General features: G+C 38.5%; 1 protein-coding gene across 7 annotated transcripts in view; it reads left to right on the top strand.

Annotated features, from left to right (window-relative positions):
* Positions 1-22,660, top strand: part of APBA2 (amyloid beta precursor protein binding family A member 2) — a 2,738,723-nt gene that overhangs the window by 2,561,577 nt on the left and 154,486 nt on the right. For all 7 annotated transcript variants that reach the window (XM_044078549.1, XM_044078553.1, XM_044078554.1 and 4 more), the window contains one exon: positions 22,188-22,307. In XM_044078549.1, the coding sequence (XP_043934484.1) occupies positions 22,188-22,307 (120 nt within the window). The remainder of the gene's footprint in view (positions 1-22,187; positions 22,308-22,660) is intronic.

The following is a 22,660-nucleotide window of genomic DNA, read 5'->3' on the forward strand; positions in this document are numbered from 1 at the left end:
ACAGCCCCTCTGATTCTATCTTTGATGTTCTCCTTCAGACATCCCTTTTTCTGAACCACTCCTCTTAGATACTTGAAACTGTTAACCTGCTCCATAATTTTCCTTTCTATCTCAATTTTCTGCTTTTTGTGATTTCCCTATTTGCTACCTTGAAAGCTGCCTTGTCTTTACTCGGCTTCATCCCACGTGCCTTCAGCATTACACTCTGTTCCTCTTTTGTTTGTCAGAGTCTGCTTGTAATGCCGCACTATCCACATTGAGCAGCTTTGTTGATCCCTCCCTTACATCCTATTTGCTAATGTAGTTCATCACCAGTAGAACAGCAGTCAGCTCAGAGCTGAACCCTGATGTACACGCTCACTAGAAAGCCTCTGTAAATGAACACTATTCATACTTGTGTCACTGAGTCCTTTCACATAGCCTGCACTAATTCTACCAGTGTTTCTGAGATCAGATTATTATGGGACTGACCAAATCACCTTTTTTGGGACCTTGTCATATGGTTTCTTGAAGTCTAGGTATGCTCAGCTGACTCTTTTTCCCATCTCCAGCTTTTTCTTCACTATCTGTCAGATGCAAACATTAGGTCAGTTGTGCTGCATCTTGATCTGAATCCAAAGTGCTCATCTCTCATCTTACTTTCTATTGCTCTGATTATTGATTTATCAATCACTGTCTACAGCACTTTCATGCAATGTGACAGGAGTTTGATACCTCTCTGCTTCCCACAAGTGTGAATGTTCCCTTTGTTCTTGAATACTGGCACCAGAATGCTTATTCTCCACTCTCCTGTGATATGCTTTTCTCTTCATACTGCAATGAGCATCCTCAGGAGCTATTTCACCCCTATGTCACCCAACATCTTGATCAGATCTGTCATCAGACCTTATATGAGCCTACTGCATTCCCTGACTTCATTTTCTTTAGCATGGGTCTTCTTCTTCTAGAGTGGGATCTTCTTCCTCTTCTGTTGTAGGTTGTGTATGAAGCAATGCAATGTCTGTGGGGTTTTCTACATTCAGGAACTGCTGGAAGTACTCCTTCAAACTGCCTTTGATAGCCTGTGGACTGGAGAATAGATTGTTGCTGGCATCCCTTAATAATGGTGTCTGATGACCTGAGAGATTTTCTTTGTGTCATTTGCTGAGTCACTTTCCAGAAGTTGGTAAAGAGGTTCCCCTGATGCATTGTTCTTTGTTATTGCAGCTGCTCTCTTAGCTCTTCTTTAGCCAACCAGTATTCCTTATTAGCTTCATCTTTCATTTCTGTTTCCCACTTTCCCCTGCACACTTTCATTCTTTTGATAACATCCTGTACTTCTGCATTTTACCACCAGCTTTCCTTATGTATCTTATTTCCATACTTGGCTTATCTTTCTATAGTCCTCATACATGCTCCTTTGAGGTGCTGCTATTCTTCTTCAACACCACCTAGTTCCTCTTCTTTGTGTGGTTCTAGAGCCCTGAGTATTTCATTGAATGCTTGCACATTCACTCCAGTCAACTTCCAGGTCTTCATCCTAATTTCTCTTGACCTTATAGCCTTCTCTGACCACTGCTTGATGATGATTGTGGCCAGCAGCAGTTTATACTATGGACTGACAGTTTCACCAGGGATGACTTTGCAATCTGATTCTACCCCAGTGCCCTTATCTTTCCTTACTAGGAGAATGTCTACCTCTGTTGCATTTTGACCACTCTTGTACATGATCTTATGACTGTCTGTCCTGCTGAACCATGTGTTAATCGCCATCAAGCCACTGGCTAGTCAGATGTCCAGAATGGCCTCTCTTTTATTCCTGTTGCCCCATCTATGTGTAGTTAGGCAATCCTTGTATCCTGTTCTGTCTTTAGGTCCCCCATAGTTAAGACAAACTCCTGTTGTCCTGTTTTATATAGTAGGTCCTGCAACTGCTGCCAAATTGCACTTTTTCCTTGCCGTCAGAACCCTTTTGTGGGGTATCGGATGAAATTATGAATAGTGCCCGATTTCTACACTGAAGTCTGATTGCCATAATTCTGATGACATCCTTCACTGTTTTCAGAAGACAATCATCTTCTTCACCACAATTCCAGAGCATTTCTTGTCTGACCTCTCACTGAGTAGTAGAACCATCTTATCTCTTGGATACACAGAATGTCTGGACTCCTGCTTATCATCACATCATCCACTTCCACGTCTCATCCTGTCAGTGAACTGATATTTAGTGTAGCAACTCCTTACCATTGCTTTGTCCACTTCCAAGCTCTATCCTGTTAGTGAACTGATATTTAGTGTAGCAACTCCTTATCATCGCTTCATCCACTTCCAAGTCTCATCCTGTCAGTGAACTGATATTTAGTGTCGCAACTCCTTACCATCGCTTCATCCACTTCCAAGCTCCATCCTGTCAGTGAACTGATATTTAGTGTAGCAACTCCTTACCATCGCTTCGTCCACTTCCAAGCTCCATCCTGTCAGTGAACTGATATTTAGTGTAGCAACTCCTTACCATCGCTTCATCCACTTCCAAGCTCCATCCTGTCAGTGAACTAATATTTAGTGTAGCAACTCCTTACCATAGCTTTGTCCACTTCCAAGTCTCATCCTGTCAGTGAACTGATATTTAGTGCAGCAACTCCTTACCTTCACTTCATCCACTTCCAAACTCCATCCTGTCAGTGAAGTGATATTTACTGCAGCAACTCATTACCATCGCTTCATCCACTTCCAAGTCTCATCCTGTCAGTGAACTGATATTTAATGTTGCAACTCCTTACCATCACTTTGTCCACTTCCAAGCTCCATCCTGTCAGTGAACTGATATTTAGTGTAGCAACTCCTTACCATCGCTTCATCCACTTCCAAGCTCCATCCTGTCAGTGAACTGATATTTAGTATAGCAACTCCTTACCATCGCTTCGTCCACTTCCAAGCTCCATCCTGTCAGTGAACTGATATTTAGTGTAGCAACTCTTTACCATCGCTTCATCCACTTCCAAGCTCCATCCTGTCAGTGAACTGATATTTAGTGTAGCAACTCCTTACCATTGCTTCATCCACTTCCAAGTGTCATCCTGTCAATGAACTATTTAGTGTAGCAATTCCTTACCATCGCTTCATCCACTTCCATGCCCCATCCTGTCAGTGAACTAATATTTAGTGTAGCAACTCCTTACCATCGCTTCATCCACTTCCAAGCTCCATCCTGTCAGTGAACTGATATTTAGTGTCGCAACTCATTACCATTGCTTCGTCCACTTCCATGTCTCATCCTGTCAGTGAACTGACATTTAGTGTAGCAACTCCTTAAAATTGCTTCATCCACTTCCAAGTCTCATCTTGTCAGTGAACTGATATTTAGTATAGCAACTCCTTACCATCGCTTCATCCACTTCCAAGCTCCATCCTGTCAGTGAACTGATATTTAGTGTCGCAACTCCTTACCATCGCTTCATCCACTTCCAAGCTCCATCCTGTCAGTGAACTGATATTTAGTGTAGCAACTCCTTACCATCGCTTCGTCCACTTCCAAGCTCCATCCTGTCAGTGAACTGATATTTAGTGTAGCAATTCTTTACCATCGCTTCATCCACTTCCAAGCTCCATCCTGTCAGTGAACTGATATTTAGTGTAGCAACTCCTTACCATCGCTTCGTCCACTTCCAAGCTCCATCCTGTCAGTGAACTGATATTTAGTGTCGCAACTCATTACCATCGCTTCGTCCACTTCCAAGTCTCATCCTGTCAGTGAACTGACATTTAGTGTAGCAACTCCTTAAAATCGCTTCATCCACTTCCAAGTCTCATCCTGTCAGTGAACTGATATTTAGTGTAGCAACTCCTTACCATCGCTTCATCCACTTCCAAGCTCCATCCTGTCAGTGAACTGATATTTAGTGTCGCAACTCCTTACCATCGCTTCATCCACTTCCAAGCTCCATCCTGTCAGTGAACTGATATTTAGTGTAGCAACTCCTTACCATCGCTTCGTCCACTTCCAAGCTCCATCCTGTCAGTGAACTGATATTTAGTGTAGCAATTCTTTACCATCGCTTCATCCACTTCCAAGCTCCATCCTGTCAGTGAACTGATATTTAGTGTAGTAACTCCTTACCATCGCTTCATCCACTTCCAAGCTCCATCCTGTCAGTGAACTAATATTTAGTGTAGCAACTCCTTACCATAGCTTTGTCCACTTCCAAGTCTCATCCTGTCAGTGAACTGATATTTAGTGCAGCAACTCCTTACCTTCACTTCATCCACTTCCAAACTCCATCCTGTCAGTGAAGTGATATTTACGGCAGCAACTCATTACCATCGCTTTGTCCACTTCCAAGTCTCATCCTGCCAGTAAACTGATATTTAATGTAGCAACTCCTTACCATCACTTTGTCCACTTCCAAGCTCCATCCTGTCAGTGAACTGATATTTAGTGTAGCAACTCCTTACCATCGCTTCATCCACTTCCAAGCTCCATCCTGTCAGTGAACTGATATTTAGTGTAGCAACTCCTTACCATCGCTTCGTCCACTTCCAAGCTCCATCCTGTCAGTGAACTGATATTTAGTGTAGCAACTCTTTACCATCGCTTCATCCACTTCCAAGCACCATCCTGTCAGTGAACTGATATTTAGTGTAGCAACTCCTTACCATCACTTCGTCCACTTCCAAGTGTCATCCTGTCAATGAACTATTTAGTGTAGCAACTCCTTACCATCGCTTCATCCACTTCCATGCCCCATCCTGTCAGTGAACTAATATTTAGTGTAGCAACTCCTTACCATCGCTTCGTCCACTTCCAAGCTCCATCCTGTCAGTGAACTGATATTTAGTGTCGCAACTCATTACCATCGCTTCGTCCACTTCCAAGTCTCATCCTGTCAGTGAACTGATATTTAGTGTAGCAACTCCTTTAAATCGCTTCGTCCACTTCCAAGTCTCATCCTGTCATTGAACTGATATTTAGTGTAGCAACTCCTTACCATCCCTTCGTCCACTTCCAAGCTCCATCCTGTCAGTGAACTGATATTTAGTGTAGCAACTCCTTACCATCGCTTTGTCCACTTCCAAGCTCCATCCTGTCAGTGAACTGATATTTAGTGTAGCAACTCCTTACCATCGCTTTGTCCACTTCCAAGCTCCATCCTGTCAGTGAACTGATATTTAGTGTAACAACTCCTTACCATCACTTCATCCACTTCCAAGCTCCATCCTGTCAGTGAACTGATATTTAGTGTAGCAACTCCTTACCATCGTTTTGTCCACTTCCAAGCTCTATCCTGTCAGTGAACTGATATTTAGTGTAGCAACTCCTTACCATTGCTTTGTCCACTTCCAAGCTCCATCATGTCAGTGAACTGATATTTAGTGTAGCAACTCCTTACCATCGCTTCATCCACTTCCAATTCTCATCCTGTCAGTGAACTGATATTTAGTGTAGCAACTCCTTACCATCACTTCATTCACTTCCAAGTCTCATCCTGTCAGTGAACTGATATTTAGTGTAGCAACTCTTTACCATCGCTTCGTCCACTTCCAAGCTCCATCCTGTCAGTGAACTGATATTTAGTGTAGCAACTCCTTACCATCACTTCATCCACTTCCAAGTCTCATCCTGTCAGTGAACTGATATTTAGTATAGCAACTCCTTACCATCGCTTCGTCCACTTCCAAGCTCCATCCAGTCAGTGAACTGATATTTAGTATAGCAACTTCTTACCATTGCTTCGTCCACTTCCAAGCTCCATCGTGTCAGTGAACTGATATTTAATGTAGCAACTCTTACCATCGCTTTGTCCACTTCCAAGCTCCATCCTGTCAGTGAACTGATAATTAGTGTAGTAATCCTTACCATCACTTTGTCCACTTCCAAGTCTCATCCTGTCAGTGAACTGATATTTAGTGTAGCAACTCCTTACCATTGCTTTGTCCACTTCCAAGCTCCATCCTGTCAGTGAACCGATAATTAGTGTAGTAATCCTTAGTTCATGTTTGACAGGTTGCTTGGTTTTACATCCAGCTTTCACTCAACACAGCTATCCCAGGTAACCCAGGCTGGCCATCTAGACAACTGTTGGCCAATAGCTTATTAACCCAGGGCTGGTTGTGATTTATGGCAGACACACACACTGGTCAGTAGATGCACATAGACCCCTTCTACATTTAGTATGGGTCCCTAATGTAGATCAGAGTAGTTCAGGCCCTCAACCCACTTTTTACTGGTAAATACATCTGCCCTTTTTTAATGATATCAGTCAATGTGGCCAACATACTTTTCTGCCAGTTTTTGTACTGTTGACTCCCTAACCATGACAATGCATACAGTCTAAGATGGGTCTATATTAGATCCACGAAAACGTAAATGTTCGAGTCTGTAAAGGTCGACCTTTATAGATCGAACATTTACGTGTTCAAAAATCTTTAAAAATAAAAAAAAAAAAAAAAACTAAGTAATAAAAACAAAGGGTGCACCCCCACACCCCCCTACTTAAATATATCAACTCCAAGATTGCGCTACAGTGTAGTGAAGGGGAAGTTTTCCATTTCTGCACAGAAGTGCACTGATGTGCGATCTCGGAGTTGGTATATTTTAGTAGCTGGGGGTGTGGGGGGTGAAAACCCTTTTCTTTATTTTTGTTTTGTTTGTTTTGTTTTTATTACATTTTGAACATTTAAATGTTCGATCTCTGAAGGTCGACCTTTAGAGATTTGAACATTTAAATGTTTGTTGATGTAATATAGACCCTCTAAGATTCATGTTTTTTTTTTTCTTTTTCAATAGCAAATACTTTATTGGATGTATAAACTTTACAGGATACCAAGTATCATACTTAATCCATACATGTCATAAGATGCCCATATTAACAATTACATAAAGAGAAACTTATTATGGTAGAATATTCATTCAATTTTTTGATAGCTATCTGTGTATGCTGCCAAACATGAAGTTATTGAAAGTAATTAAAAATGTGTTAATGCAGCCTACAGGGAGTTCCTTCCAACTTCTATACAGAAAGTCAAAAAGGTAGCCATAGTCATTCTTAGCCAACTCCAGGCCAGACATGCCATATTTCACCCAGGTGATGAGATAGCTGGAAGCCAGAAATTAGCATTTAACAAATGTGGAAGGGGTGTCCATATCACCCACCTGATGGCATCAATTACCTTGGCTCATATTGAGCTTACTTTAGCAGAAAACCATATCATATGCAAATAATCCACTTTTAATGACTGACATCGCCAACATTTACCTTCCCCTTTTTTACTTTATCTTTAAAGAAAACCAGGAAGAGTTGCAACAATGTATGAATCTCACCATGGGGAGGTTAAAGCCACACTAGTCAGCAGTCAAACCGTACCTTGACGATCTGGATCAGTGAGTATGCAGTGTCGCATATCTATGACGTTCATCTCCTAGCAAACCTCCTACCTCTGAGTATGTATACCTAAATTAAGAATAAAACTGTTTTAGCCGTACCTCGTTGTGGTGTGTAATCCATGTTTTTCTGTGTAGAGGATACTGAATACCACAGCTGATGTTCGATTTAGTTAATCACGTGGTAGAGCAATGGGAAGCCAGTCAAGATGCTGCAGAATTATGTCATGATGTGCCACACAACCAAATTAATTATCTTGAATGACTCTCTACTAGTCGTTATTGGTGCCGTATCGAATTGTGATAAAATATATACAGTGATCACATCTCCTTAGTGCAAAAAATACAACTTAAGTAGTATAATTAAATGAACCATTTGAATGATATAATAATGTCTGAGCATAGTACAGGACGCAGACACAAACGTACATACACACGCTCGCAGAAAACAAAAATTAAAACTTTATACAGGAAATTATGTTCATCGGTTTTATAGCTTCATAGCTGCCCTTGCATGTCATTTTAAGCTTAGCCAGTTTTTCTGTTTGTGCTCAAAATAACCTGTCCCATTTGGTTATAGATTGTCCTTAACCATCCCAGGGTCAATAATTATATATTACCCCTAATGATAATAACTGGGATCATACTATAGATAACTTGAGGGGACCTATGCATGGGATAAAGCATTAAGGAGCTGCATCTGTCCATCAGTAGTACAGAGGGCAGTCCTGGGGTAAATTACATGTTTCCCAGTAATAACTCTGTGTTGAGCTTGAAAATGGACAGGGATGAACTTTGTTTTATGTTTATTTGTTTTGTTTTTGCTTCTGTTGTCAAGCTTGCCAAATGCTGGGCTTCACGAAGTTTAATTACCATTATCCCTTGTTGAAATTTCCCGATGATTGGAATATTTATCAGTATTGCTTTTGAGTACTGGTAGCAAAATGCTGAACTTTTTGTGAATTGTAACTTATTCCAAAGTTGAACATTACTGAGTGATGAATCTGTCCTATTTTCTTCTGTTTATGTTAATTTTAAATGGTAGGTTAGTGGATCTTGTGCTGGTTCCATGTCAAGGTACTAGGTATAAGTTTACAAACAGAATAAGGTCAGACAGTCTCTTTATGAGGCAGGTATGCTACTTAAGAAGAACGTAGGATACAGAGACGAGTGATGGTTCCTGTAGTCTGTCAGAGTAGTATTTCTTTTACAGCCCATCTATATTCTTCATTAAGAATCAATCAGCTTGTTTGTGCTATATCAGGTTTGCATTTAGACTACAAAATAAAGTATTATTTTTGTTGTAGACTGATCAAAGAATTATGCTTGAGTATGGGTCTTTGTCATATGACTGCAAAACCATATGATCGACTTTCAAAAGATCGCTACTCAGAACATTGATCTGGCTTCTCTTCTAGGAGCTGGTATTATTTCGGGTCAGGTGTGTCACTTTCATGCTTGTACACAAATAAATGAGTCTTCGTGGGTTCTGTTTAAGCAGCTTTATTCTATACAAACACATCACTGTATAGGCTTATTTGACTGTAACTAAGTAACTTGTATGCAAACTAACTGCTGCGTTCATACATGCTCACTTACTGGGTGCTTCTACAAAAATGGCACTAGGGATTGCACGTGTCTGGAATTTATACATGCACGCACAGCCTCGCATTCTTCTTAAAGACATAGCATACACATGCTATGCTCTGATCAAGATCCTCCCTCTTTGAGAAATAGATCATGCAATTTGTCATGAGATTATTTAGCATGCAGAAATCACAGACAATCTAAAGACATGCATTATACAATACTAAGGACACACACACACACACACACACACACACATATATATACATATATATATATATATATATATATATATATATATATATATATATATATATAAATATAATCAAGTCCATGTTGCTGTGTATTTCACACTAGGCTTAGAAACTTGTCCATATCTTGTGACATAAAAGTGAGAATCAAATTTAGCAAATGGAACATTCTCTGCAAAATGGTTGACCTGTGGAATGTTCGAATTACTTTCTGGATCAAAATCAGACTTTTGAACACATACTGGTTTGGAAACAATGTCTGACTCAGTCTGTAATTTAGAGTCTGCATCACAGATACAATGTTGTGATTGCAACGGTGATGATTCTGGTACAGGAAAAAATGTCTACGATTCCTCCTATACTCTACACCTTTGGAGCTTACCCAGTAAAATCCTGGCTCGGCACAGATGCCTGTCTGTCCTATTCGATCAAAACATTTCGTTATCTGAACTCGTACCATCTCTCCTTCCCTCAACGAATGAAGTAATCTGCTTGAGATGTCATAACTAGATTTATGGATATCACTCTTCTTCAACAATCGAACCTTGTTAGTTTTATTGTTCTTAGAATTAGCCTATAACAAACTTGCTGAAATAAGTAACATAGTTCTAGTTTGTCTGGAAAGTAGTCTTTGAGCAGGTGAGCCAAGAATATCATCACACGGTATGTTTCTGAGATTAAGTAAATTCAAGAATACATCGGTATTGTCACGCTTTGACTTTTCAAGTAATTGCTTTGCACTTTGTACTGCTCGTTCAGCTAGACCATTGGATTGAGGATATTCAGGACTACTAGTGACATGTACAAAGTCCCATCCTCTTGCAAATTTCAGAAACAACTGGCTAGTAAATTGAGTACCATTGTCAGAATAAAGTTTGTGTGGACTACCATGAACTGAAAAATGATGTTTTAGCTTAGTGATAAGAGCTGTTAAGGTTAAGTTTGGTAGCAAATTAATCTCAAACCAGTTCGAGTAAGAGTCTACCAAAAAAGCCAAGTGAAGCATTAAGAAATATGAAAAGTTATTTTGCAAAGTTCAATAAATCGTCGAGAAGCCCAAGAGGTTTATTTCGCAAAGTCCAGTTAACTGAAAGCACAACATGGTTGTTCATTCACACAATAATAAATAAATAATAAACGATAAGCTTAAAGAAAGAAAGTGCAGGTATAGAGCACAAAAGCATTGACCAAATTGTGTTTATGCCACTTACTTATGCACGTGTGTGTGTGTGTGTGTGTGTGTGTGTGTGTGTGTGTGTGTGTGTGTGTGTGTGTGTGTTGATTATTCCATTCAAAGATATCAGTTGCAACAGTAGATCAAGGTATTTCAGGTATTGGATTTAGCTGAAGTGGTTCTTTTTGCAAATGTACTCTGGTACTATTACATACTGAACAAGAAGAAAGAACTCTATCAATGTCTTTTGATAATGAAGGCCAAAATACTAGTTTTCTTGCCCTTCTCTTAGTGGATAATAAACCTGGGTGACCAGAATGCAAAATCTGAATATATTCATGCTGTAAGGCAGCAGGAACAACAATTTATGTCTTCCTTCAACAATTCATCTCTGTAAAGAAAATATGACTGAACCTCAGGTGATGCACTAGATAGCTTTGACGGCTATCCAACATTGATGTAGTGATTAAACTTTTGTGAAATTTGATCAGTCATAGTGAAATCTCTCAACTCATCAAGTCTAGTGGTGGAAAAAGCATGCAGTGACATTACATCAAAGTCAAAAGTTTCAGTATCAAGTTGTTCTGTTGTACTTCTAGGCGATCTGGATAAGGTATCAGGCAGATACAGCAATTTACCTTTAGTGTAGACCATTTTGAAATTGTACTTTTGCAATTGAAGCATCATTCTTTGTAATCTCACTGGATCAGAATGCGTAGGCTTCTTTAGAATAGTAACTAGAGGCTGGTTATCAGTTTCAATTTGAATAACTCGAGCATAAATATAATTGTGAAACTTGGAACATGCGAAAACTATTGCCAAAAGCTCTTTCTCAATATGAATATAATGAATCTCAGTTTGAGTAAGTGTCTTAGATGCATAGGCTACTGGTATTCCCTCTCGAAGAATAACCGCACCAAGACCAACATTTTAAGCATCACAGGATAGTATAACTGGTTTATTCACATCATAGAACCTTAACGTAGGGGGGATGGCAATTTTCTGCTTAAGGTCATCAAACGCCTTCTAAAGATGTTGTAACCATGACTATACAATATTTTTGCATGTTAGCTCTCTCAAAGGTGTTGTTAGTTCACTGAGATATGGTATAAACTTGCCCAAATAGATGACCATGCCCAGAAAACACTGTAACCCTTGCACATTACCTAGTGCTGACATCTCTAAAATAGCTTTCTGTTTGGTTGTGTCAGGACTCAAGCCTGTACTTGTAAACAAATATCCTACACAGGTTACTTCTGGAAATCTAAATTTGCACTTCAGAGGATTAAGCTTCAAATTTACTTCACATGCTCTGTCGAGAACTTTCTTGAGGTTTCTCTCATGCTCTGCTTCGCCATTGCTTCCATCTAATAGATCATCTACTATTATGGCATAAAGATAACCTGAAAAAAATGTGTTCCATTGCACGCTGAAAGACTTCACTTGCAGAATTTATTCCAAATGGCATCTTTGGGAATCTGTATCTGCCAAACGGGGTACCAAAAGTAGTTAGAAATGAGGATCTGAGATCGAGCATCACTTGCCAAAATGAACTCTTTGCATCCAAAACAGAAAATACAGTGGCATTTGGTATTAGAGCTGCAACTTCCTCAACTGTGTGCATTGGATTATATGGCCCCTTAAATGCTTTGTTCAAATCTCTAGGGTCAGTACATATTCTGATATCATCTGAGGCTTTCTTATGAGTGGCTACCATGGATGACACCCATTCATTTGGTTCTGTGACTGGACAAATCACACCTTGCTGCACCATCTTATCCAACTCAACTTTGACTTTATCTTGCATAGCTGCTGGAACTTTTCTTGCTGATCTGACCACTGGAGTGATGTCAGGGTCTAATTTCATAGAATACACAACTGGAAGTTTGCCCAATTTATCATCAAAAACATCAGCATACTCTGAGAAAATGCCTTTTGAAAAACTTGAACTTGGAACTGCACTCACATGATGAACTTCTTTAGCAAAAGAAAGCAGATTCATTCTCAAGCTATATTTGAGACCTAGTAAAGATTGCATTGGTCATCTGACTATGTAAAATAATAAGTTGTAACAGTTCTCGGTTCTCGGCCAAATAACATGAAAGTATCACTGAACTTTCGGTTTGAATTTCTTCACATCCATAAGCAACAAGTCTCTCATTGCTGGTTACATTGAGTTGTTTGTTGGTTCTGTCTTTTGCTAATGTATCTGCTGATATAACATTGCACTTTGATCCAGTGTCTACTTTGAGCTCTGTGGATTACCCATTGATCCGAACTGTGCAAAACACTTTACTCCTTGTCAATAAGTTTACTACATCAACTCTTTTCCCAGTACTGATACACCATCCATCCATGTAGTAAGCTGACTGTTTTGGCTCTACTTGGTCAACTTGCTTTCCTGTGCATTCTTTCTTTACAACTGTGTAAGGCTTTCTTGATTTGCAAAACTTTTGAAAATAGTTCCATTTCTTGCACTTATGGCATTGCTGACCATATGCTAAACATTTCTCAGTTTTAGACTCATGGTTTGCATCACAATTATCACAGTTAACAATAAAGCTAGACTTTTGCTGACTCATGTTTATATGGCACTGAGCTGGTGGTGGAGCTTGCACTTTTCCTGGAACTCTCTGGAAAACTTGGCACCTTCTTTGGGAACCCTGTGGCTGCCATTTGCTTAGACCTGTTTCTGTTTGCCACATGTTGCATATTGTCTACGTTTGCTCTGCAATTTACTGAAACCATGCTTTTGTCACTTGTAAGCATGTTCGTGTGCCTTTGTATCTCCTCATGGATCTGACAAATCTCTTTTGCTTTGCTTAATATCAAATTGCTATCACAAAGCAAAATCTTTCTCACTGCAGCACTATTAATGCCACATACAAGTCTATCCTTTATCAGCTCATCTTTCAACTCACCAAACTGACATGTTTTAGCCTTGTTCCTCAAGTCAGTTATATAAGCTGCAAATGTTTCCCCTGGTTTATGATTTCTTGTGTAAAACAACTGTCTCTCTGCAACAATATGGCAGTCTGCATCCTCCCCTTCATATACTGCTGCTGCATATACAAATGATCGCTCTCTTTCTATAAGCTCAGATCCTGCTAAATATAGGAAAATAAATGTCCTTGTATGCGCATCTCTATCTGCATAAGCTGCTTATATAAAAATATTGGGTACTTGCGTATTATCACAACCACATTTTTAAACAGGCGTAATTCTCAGTGTTCTTAGGAAATGAAGGTATGTAAGAGTGAAAAGGGGTGTTTAAAGTGCTAACTACTGTTGTATGACATAAATTAGGCAGCAGGAATAACGGGCCAAAATCCTCTTCCTGAATTCTGTTTAGCGTGCATTACAGTCTGAGCCAAAAGATGCTGGTTCTACATACTTGTGTTTGCTTTGTCTCAGCATGTTGTACGAGTTTTTCACCTGAAGTGGCTGCACATAGCTCATTAAAAAAGTAAAAAAAAAAACATTAAAAAATAGTGTGAAAGACATTAGGACAGCTTATAACACAGAAAAATAAGAGTTTATTTTATTGCCATGTCATACCAGGACAGAAACAATTTTTGGAAAACTAAAACTGTTTGCTGAAACGCATGCACACCTACAAACAAAAATGGTACATCTGACCACTGCTCTTGCCTGATTAATAAACAGTAAGCAACAGTAGAAATATTACTTATAAAAAAGTAGGTTTATTTATATATATGCTATGTGGGAGTTAGTGCAGAGGGTTAAGGCTCCAAAGTTGCACTGAACCTCTTCCTGTAATGAAAAGGTAGACGGTTGGATTTCTTCCACTGCTGTTTGGCCGAAATGTGACTGAGCAAGTTACTTCATCAGGCAGTGCTCCCGGAATGAGTCTGCAGTCCATTACAACAAAACATTTTGTAAGTGGGAATTCAAAAAGCTGTTAAGCAGAAAACACTGCATATACTTATTTGGTGGCACGTGTGTGAAGGGCTGGGAAAACAGACATCTTTGTCATAAGATTGTGGTTGCGATAATACGTAACTACCAAATATTGTACTCCTGTTCAAATATTCTCCAGTTCTCTGCAATATTCTGGTCAAACACAAGTGGTTGAGGTTTTGGAAATCCGTCTGCCATATTAACATATACCAGCGAAGGGTCTTGCAAATACGTACAAATACACACACACACACACACACACACACACACACACACACAAACATACACACACGCACACACACACACACACACACACACACACACACACACACACACACACGTGCATATGTAAGTGACATAAACAGAATTTGGTCAATGCTTTTGTGCTCTTTACCTGCACTTTCATTCTTTAAGCTTATCATTTATTATTTATTTATTATTGTGTGAATGAACAACCATGTTGTGCTTTCAGTTAACTGGACTTTGCGAAATAAACCTCTTGGGCTTTTCGACGATTTATTGAACTTTGCAAAATAACTTTTCATATTTCTTAATGCTTCACTTGGCTTTGCGAAATAACTTTTTAGGTTTCTCAAATGTTTTATGGTACGTTGCTAAATAACTTTTGAGCTTTGTTGATGCTTTATTGTGCCTTGGAAAATAACTTTTTAGACTTATTAATGCTTTACAAAACTCTGCGGAATAGATTTCTTGGACTTTGCAGTGTTTTATGAAATTTTCAATAGGTAAAGACAGAAATGTGAAAATCATCGGCTTTCAGAATTGGTAAAGGTAAAAATGCTAAAGTAAGTGCTTGGAATTTTATTGATAAAGACAGGCATGCTACAGTCATGCACCATCACTTATTAAAGTCCTCACTTTAAGAAACATTCGAGAACTTTGCAATGCAACTGAGCAATTCACAAGCACTGTAATACACTTAGAATCTTTTGTAAAAACACTTTTCTTTGATGCAAGAAACTCATCAAGCAATTGCACAATGGGAATAGTCAGAACTTTGTTGCCCAAATTCAATGTCTTTTGAGGTATCCACATTTTGTAAATGACTAGATGCAATACACTGAAATGTCCCCAAAATGGTGGCACCTTGCTAGGCAACTCTTTACAGTACAAGAAGCACTCTTTAATGGCAGCACTTTGTGAAAAGACACAACCAGCACAAGAACTTTCTTCATTAACCATGCTTTGACTGAATTACATGAAATAGTTGTACTTCACACACAGTGAACTCTTTGAAATACATGCACAGTAATAAGCACACACTGTAAGCACTTTTACACACTCTGAGATACTTTAAATAACTTTAATTATGCTTTTGATACCATATGTAGTCGTAGTTATGCCCAGACACAGCACTTTGCCCAACATAGCAGTCACCTTGCTTTATTTTTATTTACTGTGTCCTTTTCTTGTACTTATTATATTATTTGTGCTCATTTCTTTGTGCCCGTTTTAACATGCCCAGTTCTGCCTTAAACACACTCGTTCTGCCTTAAACATACTCGTTTTGTACTTTAAACACATACCTTTCATCAAATACTTTTATCTTAAGTATTTTCTTTAGTTAACAACATTTTTGTACTTTCAGCTTGCCTGATAATGCATTTTATGCCCTTGTAATATGTTTTCTTGCCTTTTTGCATTGAGTAAATAATTCATATTGCTTTTCATTGCCTTTAATTCTTTCTGGTTGTGTTTGCACTGTTTTCTCTTGGTTTTACCTTCAGTGTCATATTTACATCTCATGGCTTCAAATGTTTTGTTCTTTTCTATCCCAGTTCTGACACCATGTTGCTTTTGTGTTGGTACATGAATAAATGAGTCATCATGGGTTCTGTCTAAGCAGCTTTATTCTATACAAACACATCATTGTAAAGGCTTATTTGACTATAACTAAGTAACTTGTTCATAGGTTGGTACTAGGCTATCGGCCCTAGGGCCTATACAAGCCTAGCCATAACAATTCCCTGGCTATTTCTTTCCACACTATTTACTTCCCTAGACCCGTGTCTAGCAGAGTGACTGGCGTGATCCCCAGGGTGAATTTTCTTTCTCCCATCCAATCGTCAAGGTTCCTTTTGAAGAGGTCCAAAGAGGCGCTCTGCTTGACATGTATGGGCAGTCTATTCCAGAGTCTGGGGAGTCTCTGGGTCAGGAACCTATCCCTCCATCATGTTTTGTTTATTGTGATGAAGAGGTTTAGATCCCTGGAGCGTGTGGCTCTGAGAGATTGGGATTTCTTTAAGTGTAGCATGTCCAACAGCTCTGGATTTGACATGCCCTTGTATGTTAAGCAGAAATCGCCTCTGAGTAGATGATATGCAACAGAGTATAGCTGGCGTTTTTTAAGGTGGTCAGCGTAGGGCATCTGCTTTAGGCTTGTGATTCTTTTAGTGAGGTATTTCTGCGGCCTTTCCAGTTGTTGTAGATGTCTTGTGAGGTACATACCAAACGGGGCATTGTATTCTATAATGGGTCTAATGAGGGAGTAGTTTTCCCAGTTAATGGCAGGGTAGTTGAAATCACCCAGTATTAGGGTGTTTGGTTGTATCTTAATATTTTCCAGTATGTTTAGAAAGGTGTAGTGAGAATCTTGGGGCATGGTGGGGGATCTGTAGAAAGCTACAATTTGGATTGCAGTCTTACCTAGTGTTAGTTGCACCTGGAGAATTTCAGATGCATTGTGTTGGGCAGCTAGCCTGGTAGTGTGAAAATCCTTGGTGAATATGGACACTCCTCCAGCTTTAGTGTTTCAGAAGTGGTTTGGTAGCTGAAAGGTGTGGTAAGAGTTGTCGCCAGGAGCCTTGAACCAGGTCTCAGTTACTGCACAGATATCGATGTTCTCCATTTTTAGGAGTGCCTCGAGAGAGTGCATTTTGAGGTTTAGACTTCTAGCATTGAGTAGCATTACCTTCAGAATTTGCATGCTTGTACCTGTTACGGTGGTGGTTTTGTCCTTTGAACTTTGCCTAAAAAAGGCACTATATGGGTGGCAAGAGCCTTAGCCAGTAACCTGAATCCCAGGGGTGACAGGTGCAGACCATCTCTGGCAAAGCATCATGGTCTGTTGGTCATGTCGTCCCAGGCAGACAGATACTGGATCCCCTTTGAATGACACCAGAAGCTTAGCCAATTGTTGAAGTCAATCTTTTTGTCCTTATATTGTGGTATCATTCTGGGTGAAGGCAGGATGCCACTCAGGGCTAGGATCATACCTGCCTGGGCCACATGATCTGAGAGCTCTTCCATGTCTCTTTCCATGTAGTCCAGGGAGGTACGTCTCAAGTCATTCACTCCAACATGGACAATGACAGTCATATTTGTACTTGTTGTGGAGTGACTTGTGTGCATACGTTATGTGGCGGATCCTGGCACCTGACAGCCAGCTGACTGTAATTTTCTCCTTGTTCAGCCTAACTGCTGTGATTATACATGCTCACTCACTGGCTGTGCTTCTACAAAATAGCACTAGAGATTGCACGTGCCTGGATTTATACGTGGACACACCGTCTCACATGCTTCTTAAAGACATATCACACATGCTACACTCTGATCTACAAGGTGTTTGCCCTTTCTGCAATGTGGAGAGATCTCAGAGATGATATATATATATATATATATATATATATATATATATATATATATATATATATATATATATAATATGCAGGGAGTGTGAGGGTGCAGGGGGGATTGCCACCCAGCAAAAACACCATTGTCTGTGTTCCCAGCTTCTGGAGGCGAAGTCAGTTTGATGTTCTGAGAATTAATCATTTGAAAGTTGATCATATAATCTTGTGATCATATGACATAAATCCACTTGAGTAGAGTTAGTTCCCATGATTTAAAGAGTAAACCTTTATGACTTAAGGAGAAAGGCACCAATTAAGAAAATATCTATATTGATTCCTATATCTTTTATTGCCTTGATTGCCTTTCACGTCTCACCATTAATTTTGTAATCAAAGTGCATATTATGTTTTACGACATTTGACTGCTACATTTAGTGGTAAAAGAGGTAGTTGTAGCTATTGCAGCAAGCAATGATTTTGTACTTTGTAAAATGTGGTTTGTTTACTGTGTTGGGATTGTGTTTGAAAGGGGTGCAATATTTTTTTTGTTTTATATATTTTATTGATTTTGTGATTCCACCATAGTTTTTTTATTCTTTAAACTACCAGTATTATGTATAACCACCTTGAGTAGGATAATCCAAGTATGGCAAGATAGGTGGATTCATATTTAATAATAAAAGCAAACATTTTATATGCATCCTGTGGTTTAATGTCTCATGTCTCCATCGTGAAGGAGTCATTAAGGCTATTTTCATAATAATTTTTAATGAGGAATCCGTTTATTTCAGTGCAGTTCTAGAAAGGAGGACATATTTCTTTGCTGATGACTGCCAGCTGCTTTGATTAAATATGGTATCTTTCTTAGTGTTCAGTAATGAGGGACTGTAGTTGGGGATTACAGATAAATGCAACATTTGTTATCCTTATTACATAGTTCATGGAGTGCTGCAGTCATGCTCCAAATCTGGGAAAAAAAAACAGTTTTGTTAAGCATCTTTTTGATGTAAGAAAACATAGTCAGCAAAGTCTTATTAAGCACCACTGAACACTTTTAAGGAATTGTCTCTTTGCTGAACCACAACAGTATCCATGCCAGCCACCGCTAGACTGCAGTGAGAAACTGAAATGGCTTTAAAAGCTGTTATACACTTTGCTATTTTTTGAACTCACTACATGCATACACACACACACACACACACACACACACACACACACACACACACACACACACACACACACACAAAGTTTGGCAGAATGAAATGTCTAATAGCTTTTAAAATCTCTCATTCATCAGAGGAATAGTCGCTTCTGGCCATAGTCTGTATCCCCTCACCAAGTATTTTATTACTTACAAAGCAGTAGAACTTATACCTTTTTTCTGTAACAAAGTAGTCCATCTGAACAGCTACAGGTCTGTATACTATAAAGAGTCATTATCAGGACTGTCTGATCATAACTCACTTTTGATACCGATGTCAGGATTCCCATCTTAAGTTCTGCTTTGCTGTCCTATCAAGGTGAATTTCTTGACAACCATGTCTCAAAACAAATAACTTGTTTATGATCAGAGACCTGATCAAATTTTTCTGCATCAAGTATGTTACTGCCTCTGATTGAAATATAAATGATGTGTTGTAAGTTAATTTGCTATTTAATAAAAATCCAATACATTTGGGGGTATTTGGTTTTAGTCAATAATTTTCTCTTTTTATGTTTGGAAGATTGAAATATTTAGTTAGCATGCTATTACGTTCAATTTATAATTGTATTAGAATGTTAAAGGTACTTTATGTGCTCTGTAACTGCCATGGAAGAATTTCTGTAACACTCAGTAATGTTAGAATTTTGATTTATTTGTTGCAGTTCTTTGTGTAGGAACTGTAATTTAGCTATTTATTTTGATTAAATTCACTTTTAAACAGTCTTGTCCAAGTACTGAGAAATCATCAGCTGTTGTGTTAGGTTTACAGAAATGATTGTGGGTGACATCTGTATTTATTTATTATTTATTTTACATTTGTTGACCGGGAGAGTCCAACTGGATAGAAGTCCATTTTCAGTGGAGTCCCGGGAGAAAAGCTCCAAGAGAAAACTTTTTTTTTTTTTTACGGACATAACATAAGTAAAGGAAACACTTTGACATAGAATACATTATATAAGATACGATACATAATAATTAGTACTCTTTGGTATTTACTTTTGAAGATAGTACAAAGCACAACATTCCTGGGATAGATTGCTATCAGTACTAGAGAGTCAGGATGTGCAATTAGTTTTGCAGTCTTAAGTAGGTAATGTGTTCTGAATTGGTTAGTTTGACAGTCTTTAAGTTAAGTTAGGTAATACATCATAATTCTTGGATGTTTGGGTTTGTTTTTAAGTAATTAATAGAAATTAACTGAAGTATTAGCCAGGGTATATCTATATATCTGATATTCAGCTAATATATTTAAACCAAGTTTCATGAGTTTGGAGTCTTGTTTTATTTTGCCTGTTTGAATATGTGTGATGAAACACATGCATTTATTTATTTAAATGTTATTGAATGACCTCTCAAGCTGAGTTGAGGCAAATTGTTTAGTGGGTGCCAAGAGAAAAAAGATCCAACATATAATTTATAATTCTAAGGAAATACAGTGACAACAGAAAAAAAGCTCCAATATTATAAAATGTAGGAAAACATAATTAATGTAACCACTTGAAACTCTAGGTAAAGGAAGTAGTGAGGTGATATATGTGATGTGATTGGCCAGGTTAGATCATTTAGTATAACAACACAGTACATACAGCATTAACATACAACACAGCAATGAAACAGTGTCAACCTGAGGGTAAAAGATGCTGAATTTGTCTTTCATGTTTTGATGTTTTGAAAACTGCTATTTTCTGTAGTAGGTTTGTGAAAGAGTACTTATGTCAAATATGTTTATTATTCCTATGAGAGACGTTCATTGCTTTAACCATCAAGTCTTTCTGCACTCATATATCTTTATCAATACAGTTACATGATAGAAGCCATTCCCACCTACAGAAGTGGGATGTGTTCACTGTTTCTCCAAAAGCAGCAGAGCAATTTCCCACTCTTTTCTTATCTCTTATAATGCTATCTGTAATGGAAATGTTGTGATTGTCTGTGTTAACTTAGTTCTGTATTGACAGGAATAATTATGCATAACCTGAGCATTGAGAAACCAAAGGAGGGACCTTATCACTTAAAGAAAGTGCTAGTGGCTGAGGCGGTAATAGAGAACACTGGACTGAAATGATGTCTTTGCATTATAGTTGAAGTGTTTTGGCAGAAGTGTAGTTGTACACGTGCATGTTGCTGTCATAACATTTTAAATCACGATCGTAACAACACAATTTCACTCCAGTGTTTTCCATTATTGACATGTTGACAGGTACTGTACTGTGTAAGTCTGTTGGTTGCACTTTAAGGTATGTTATTTGCTTTGAACCTTTCTATTTGCAAATCTTGGCTAACTTCCCCCAGCATTTACAAGTTATACTTACAAAGCTTATCGGTGGCTGAGGTTGCAGTCTTTTATTTTTGTACACATCTCTTCCAAGCATACCTCTCATCTGTTTTAGCCTTGTCCCAAGGTAGTGTTGTGCCTGTCTTGATTATTTCTCTGGGATAAAAGGCGGTGGACTGTCAATAATGGATAACCGCAATAATCAGTTATAGACAAATTATAGTTCTTTGACTTTGTCAACTTTTCAAGATAATAGAATTAATATTTTAAAAAGTGGCCTTGATTGTTTCTGGAGGCAAGAGGGTGAGTGCTAGTCAATAATCCAGAACACTGGCGTGAGCGCAACTCACATTGGTATTCATAGATGAGAGCTACGCTCTGTCCAGTTTTCCCCATTATTGCCATGGCTATATTCTTATCACATGCAATAATACATTAATGCGCATTTCTATGATAATGTCCTTGAAATTTTAAAGATCACTTATGATCTTAATCATAACTGTGGTTTCTCAGCAGAGAATGTGTAAAAATGTTGGCTGTAGGAAGATTGAATGTGCAGCATTTAGTGTACCTGCTGGAGAGTATGCTGCAGTTTGTTCAAGGTGTGATGCTGGAAGTCCACAGAGCTTAGTAATAACATTTCAAATTTTGGTGTAAGACATATAATTCAATAAAGGTGTTTAAAAAAGGACATATTACAAAAATTTTATATTTTTCTTTATTACTCATTGTCAAAGTTATTTGAAATGGTTCAGTCTGTTCTGATTATTGCCAGTCTGGAAAGTCCTCAGAAATAAATTTATGCATTTTTTTATGCATTTTTAGGCTCTAAAGAATCAGACGCAAGTAAAATTAAATATTGTCAGTTGCCCACCTGTCACCACTGTTCTAATTAAGAGACCAGATCTGAAGTACCAGCTGGGATTCAGTGTTCAGAATGGCATTGTAAGTGCACTGTTTTTTTATTTTTTATCATACATAGTCAATGATAACAACACGCTTTGTAGCCTGGTAGACTACATCACAAAGAGGTATCGTATGTGTGACTCCATTCTTTTTGCTAGTTTATCACAGTTAGTTAGCTGTTGCATTATTTTCTAAAGTGACTTCTGTACAGTTTGCATGTTCTAAATGTGTCCAAATTGTCTTTTTTCCAGGTGCCTCTCCTGCATCTCAAAGGCATGCAGGTAGCTGAATTGGCAAGAATGAAATAACTTGCCTTTGACTTTGTGTGTGTGTGTGTGTGTGTGTGTGTGTGTGTGTGTGTGTGTGTGTGTGTGTGTGTGTGTGTGTGTGTG

The sequence above is a fragment of the Protopterus annectens genome, chromosome 7.part1 (assembly GCF_019279795.1).
Source record: "Protopterus annectens isolate FY-2018-M chromosome 7.part1, PAN1.0, whole genome shotgun sequence".
NCBI classification, from domain to species: Eukaryota; Metazoa; Chordata; order Ceratodontiformes; family Protopteridae; genus Protopterus; species Protopterus annectens.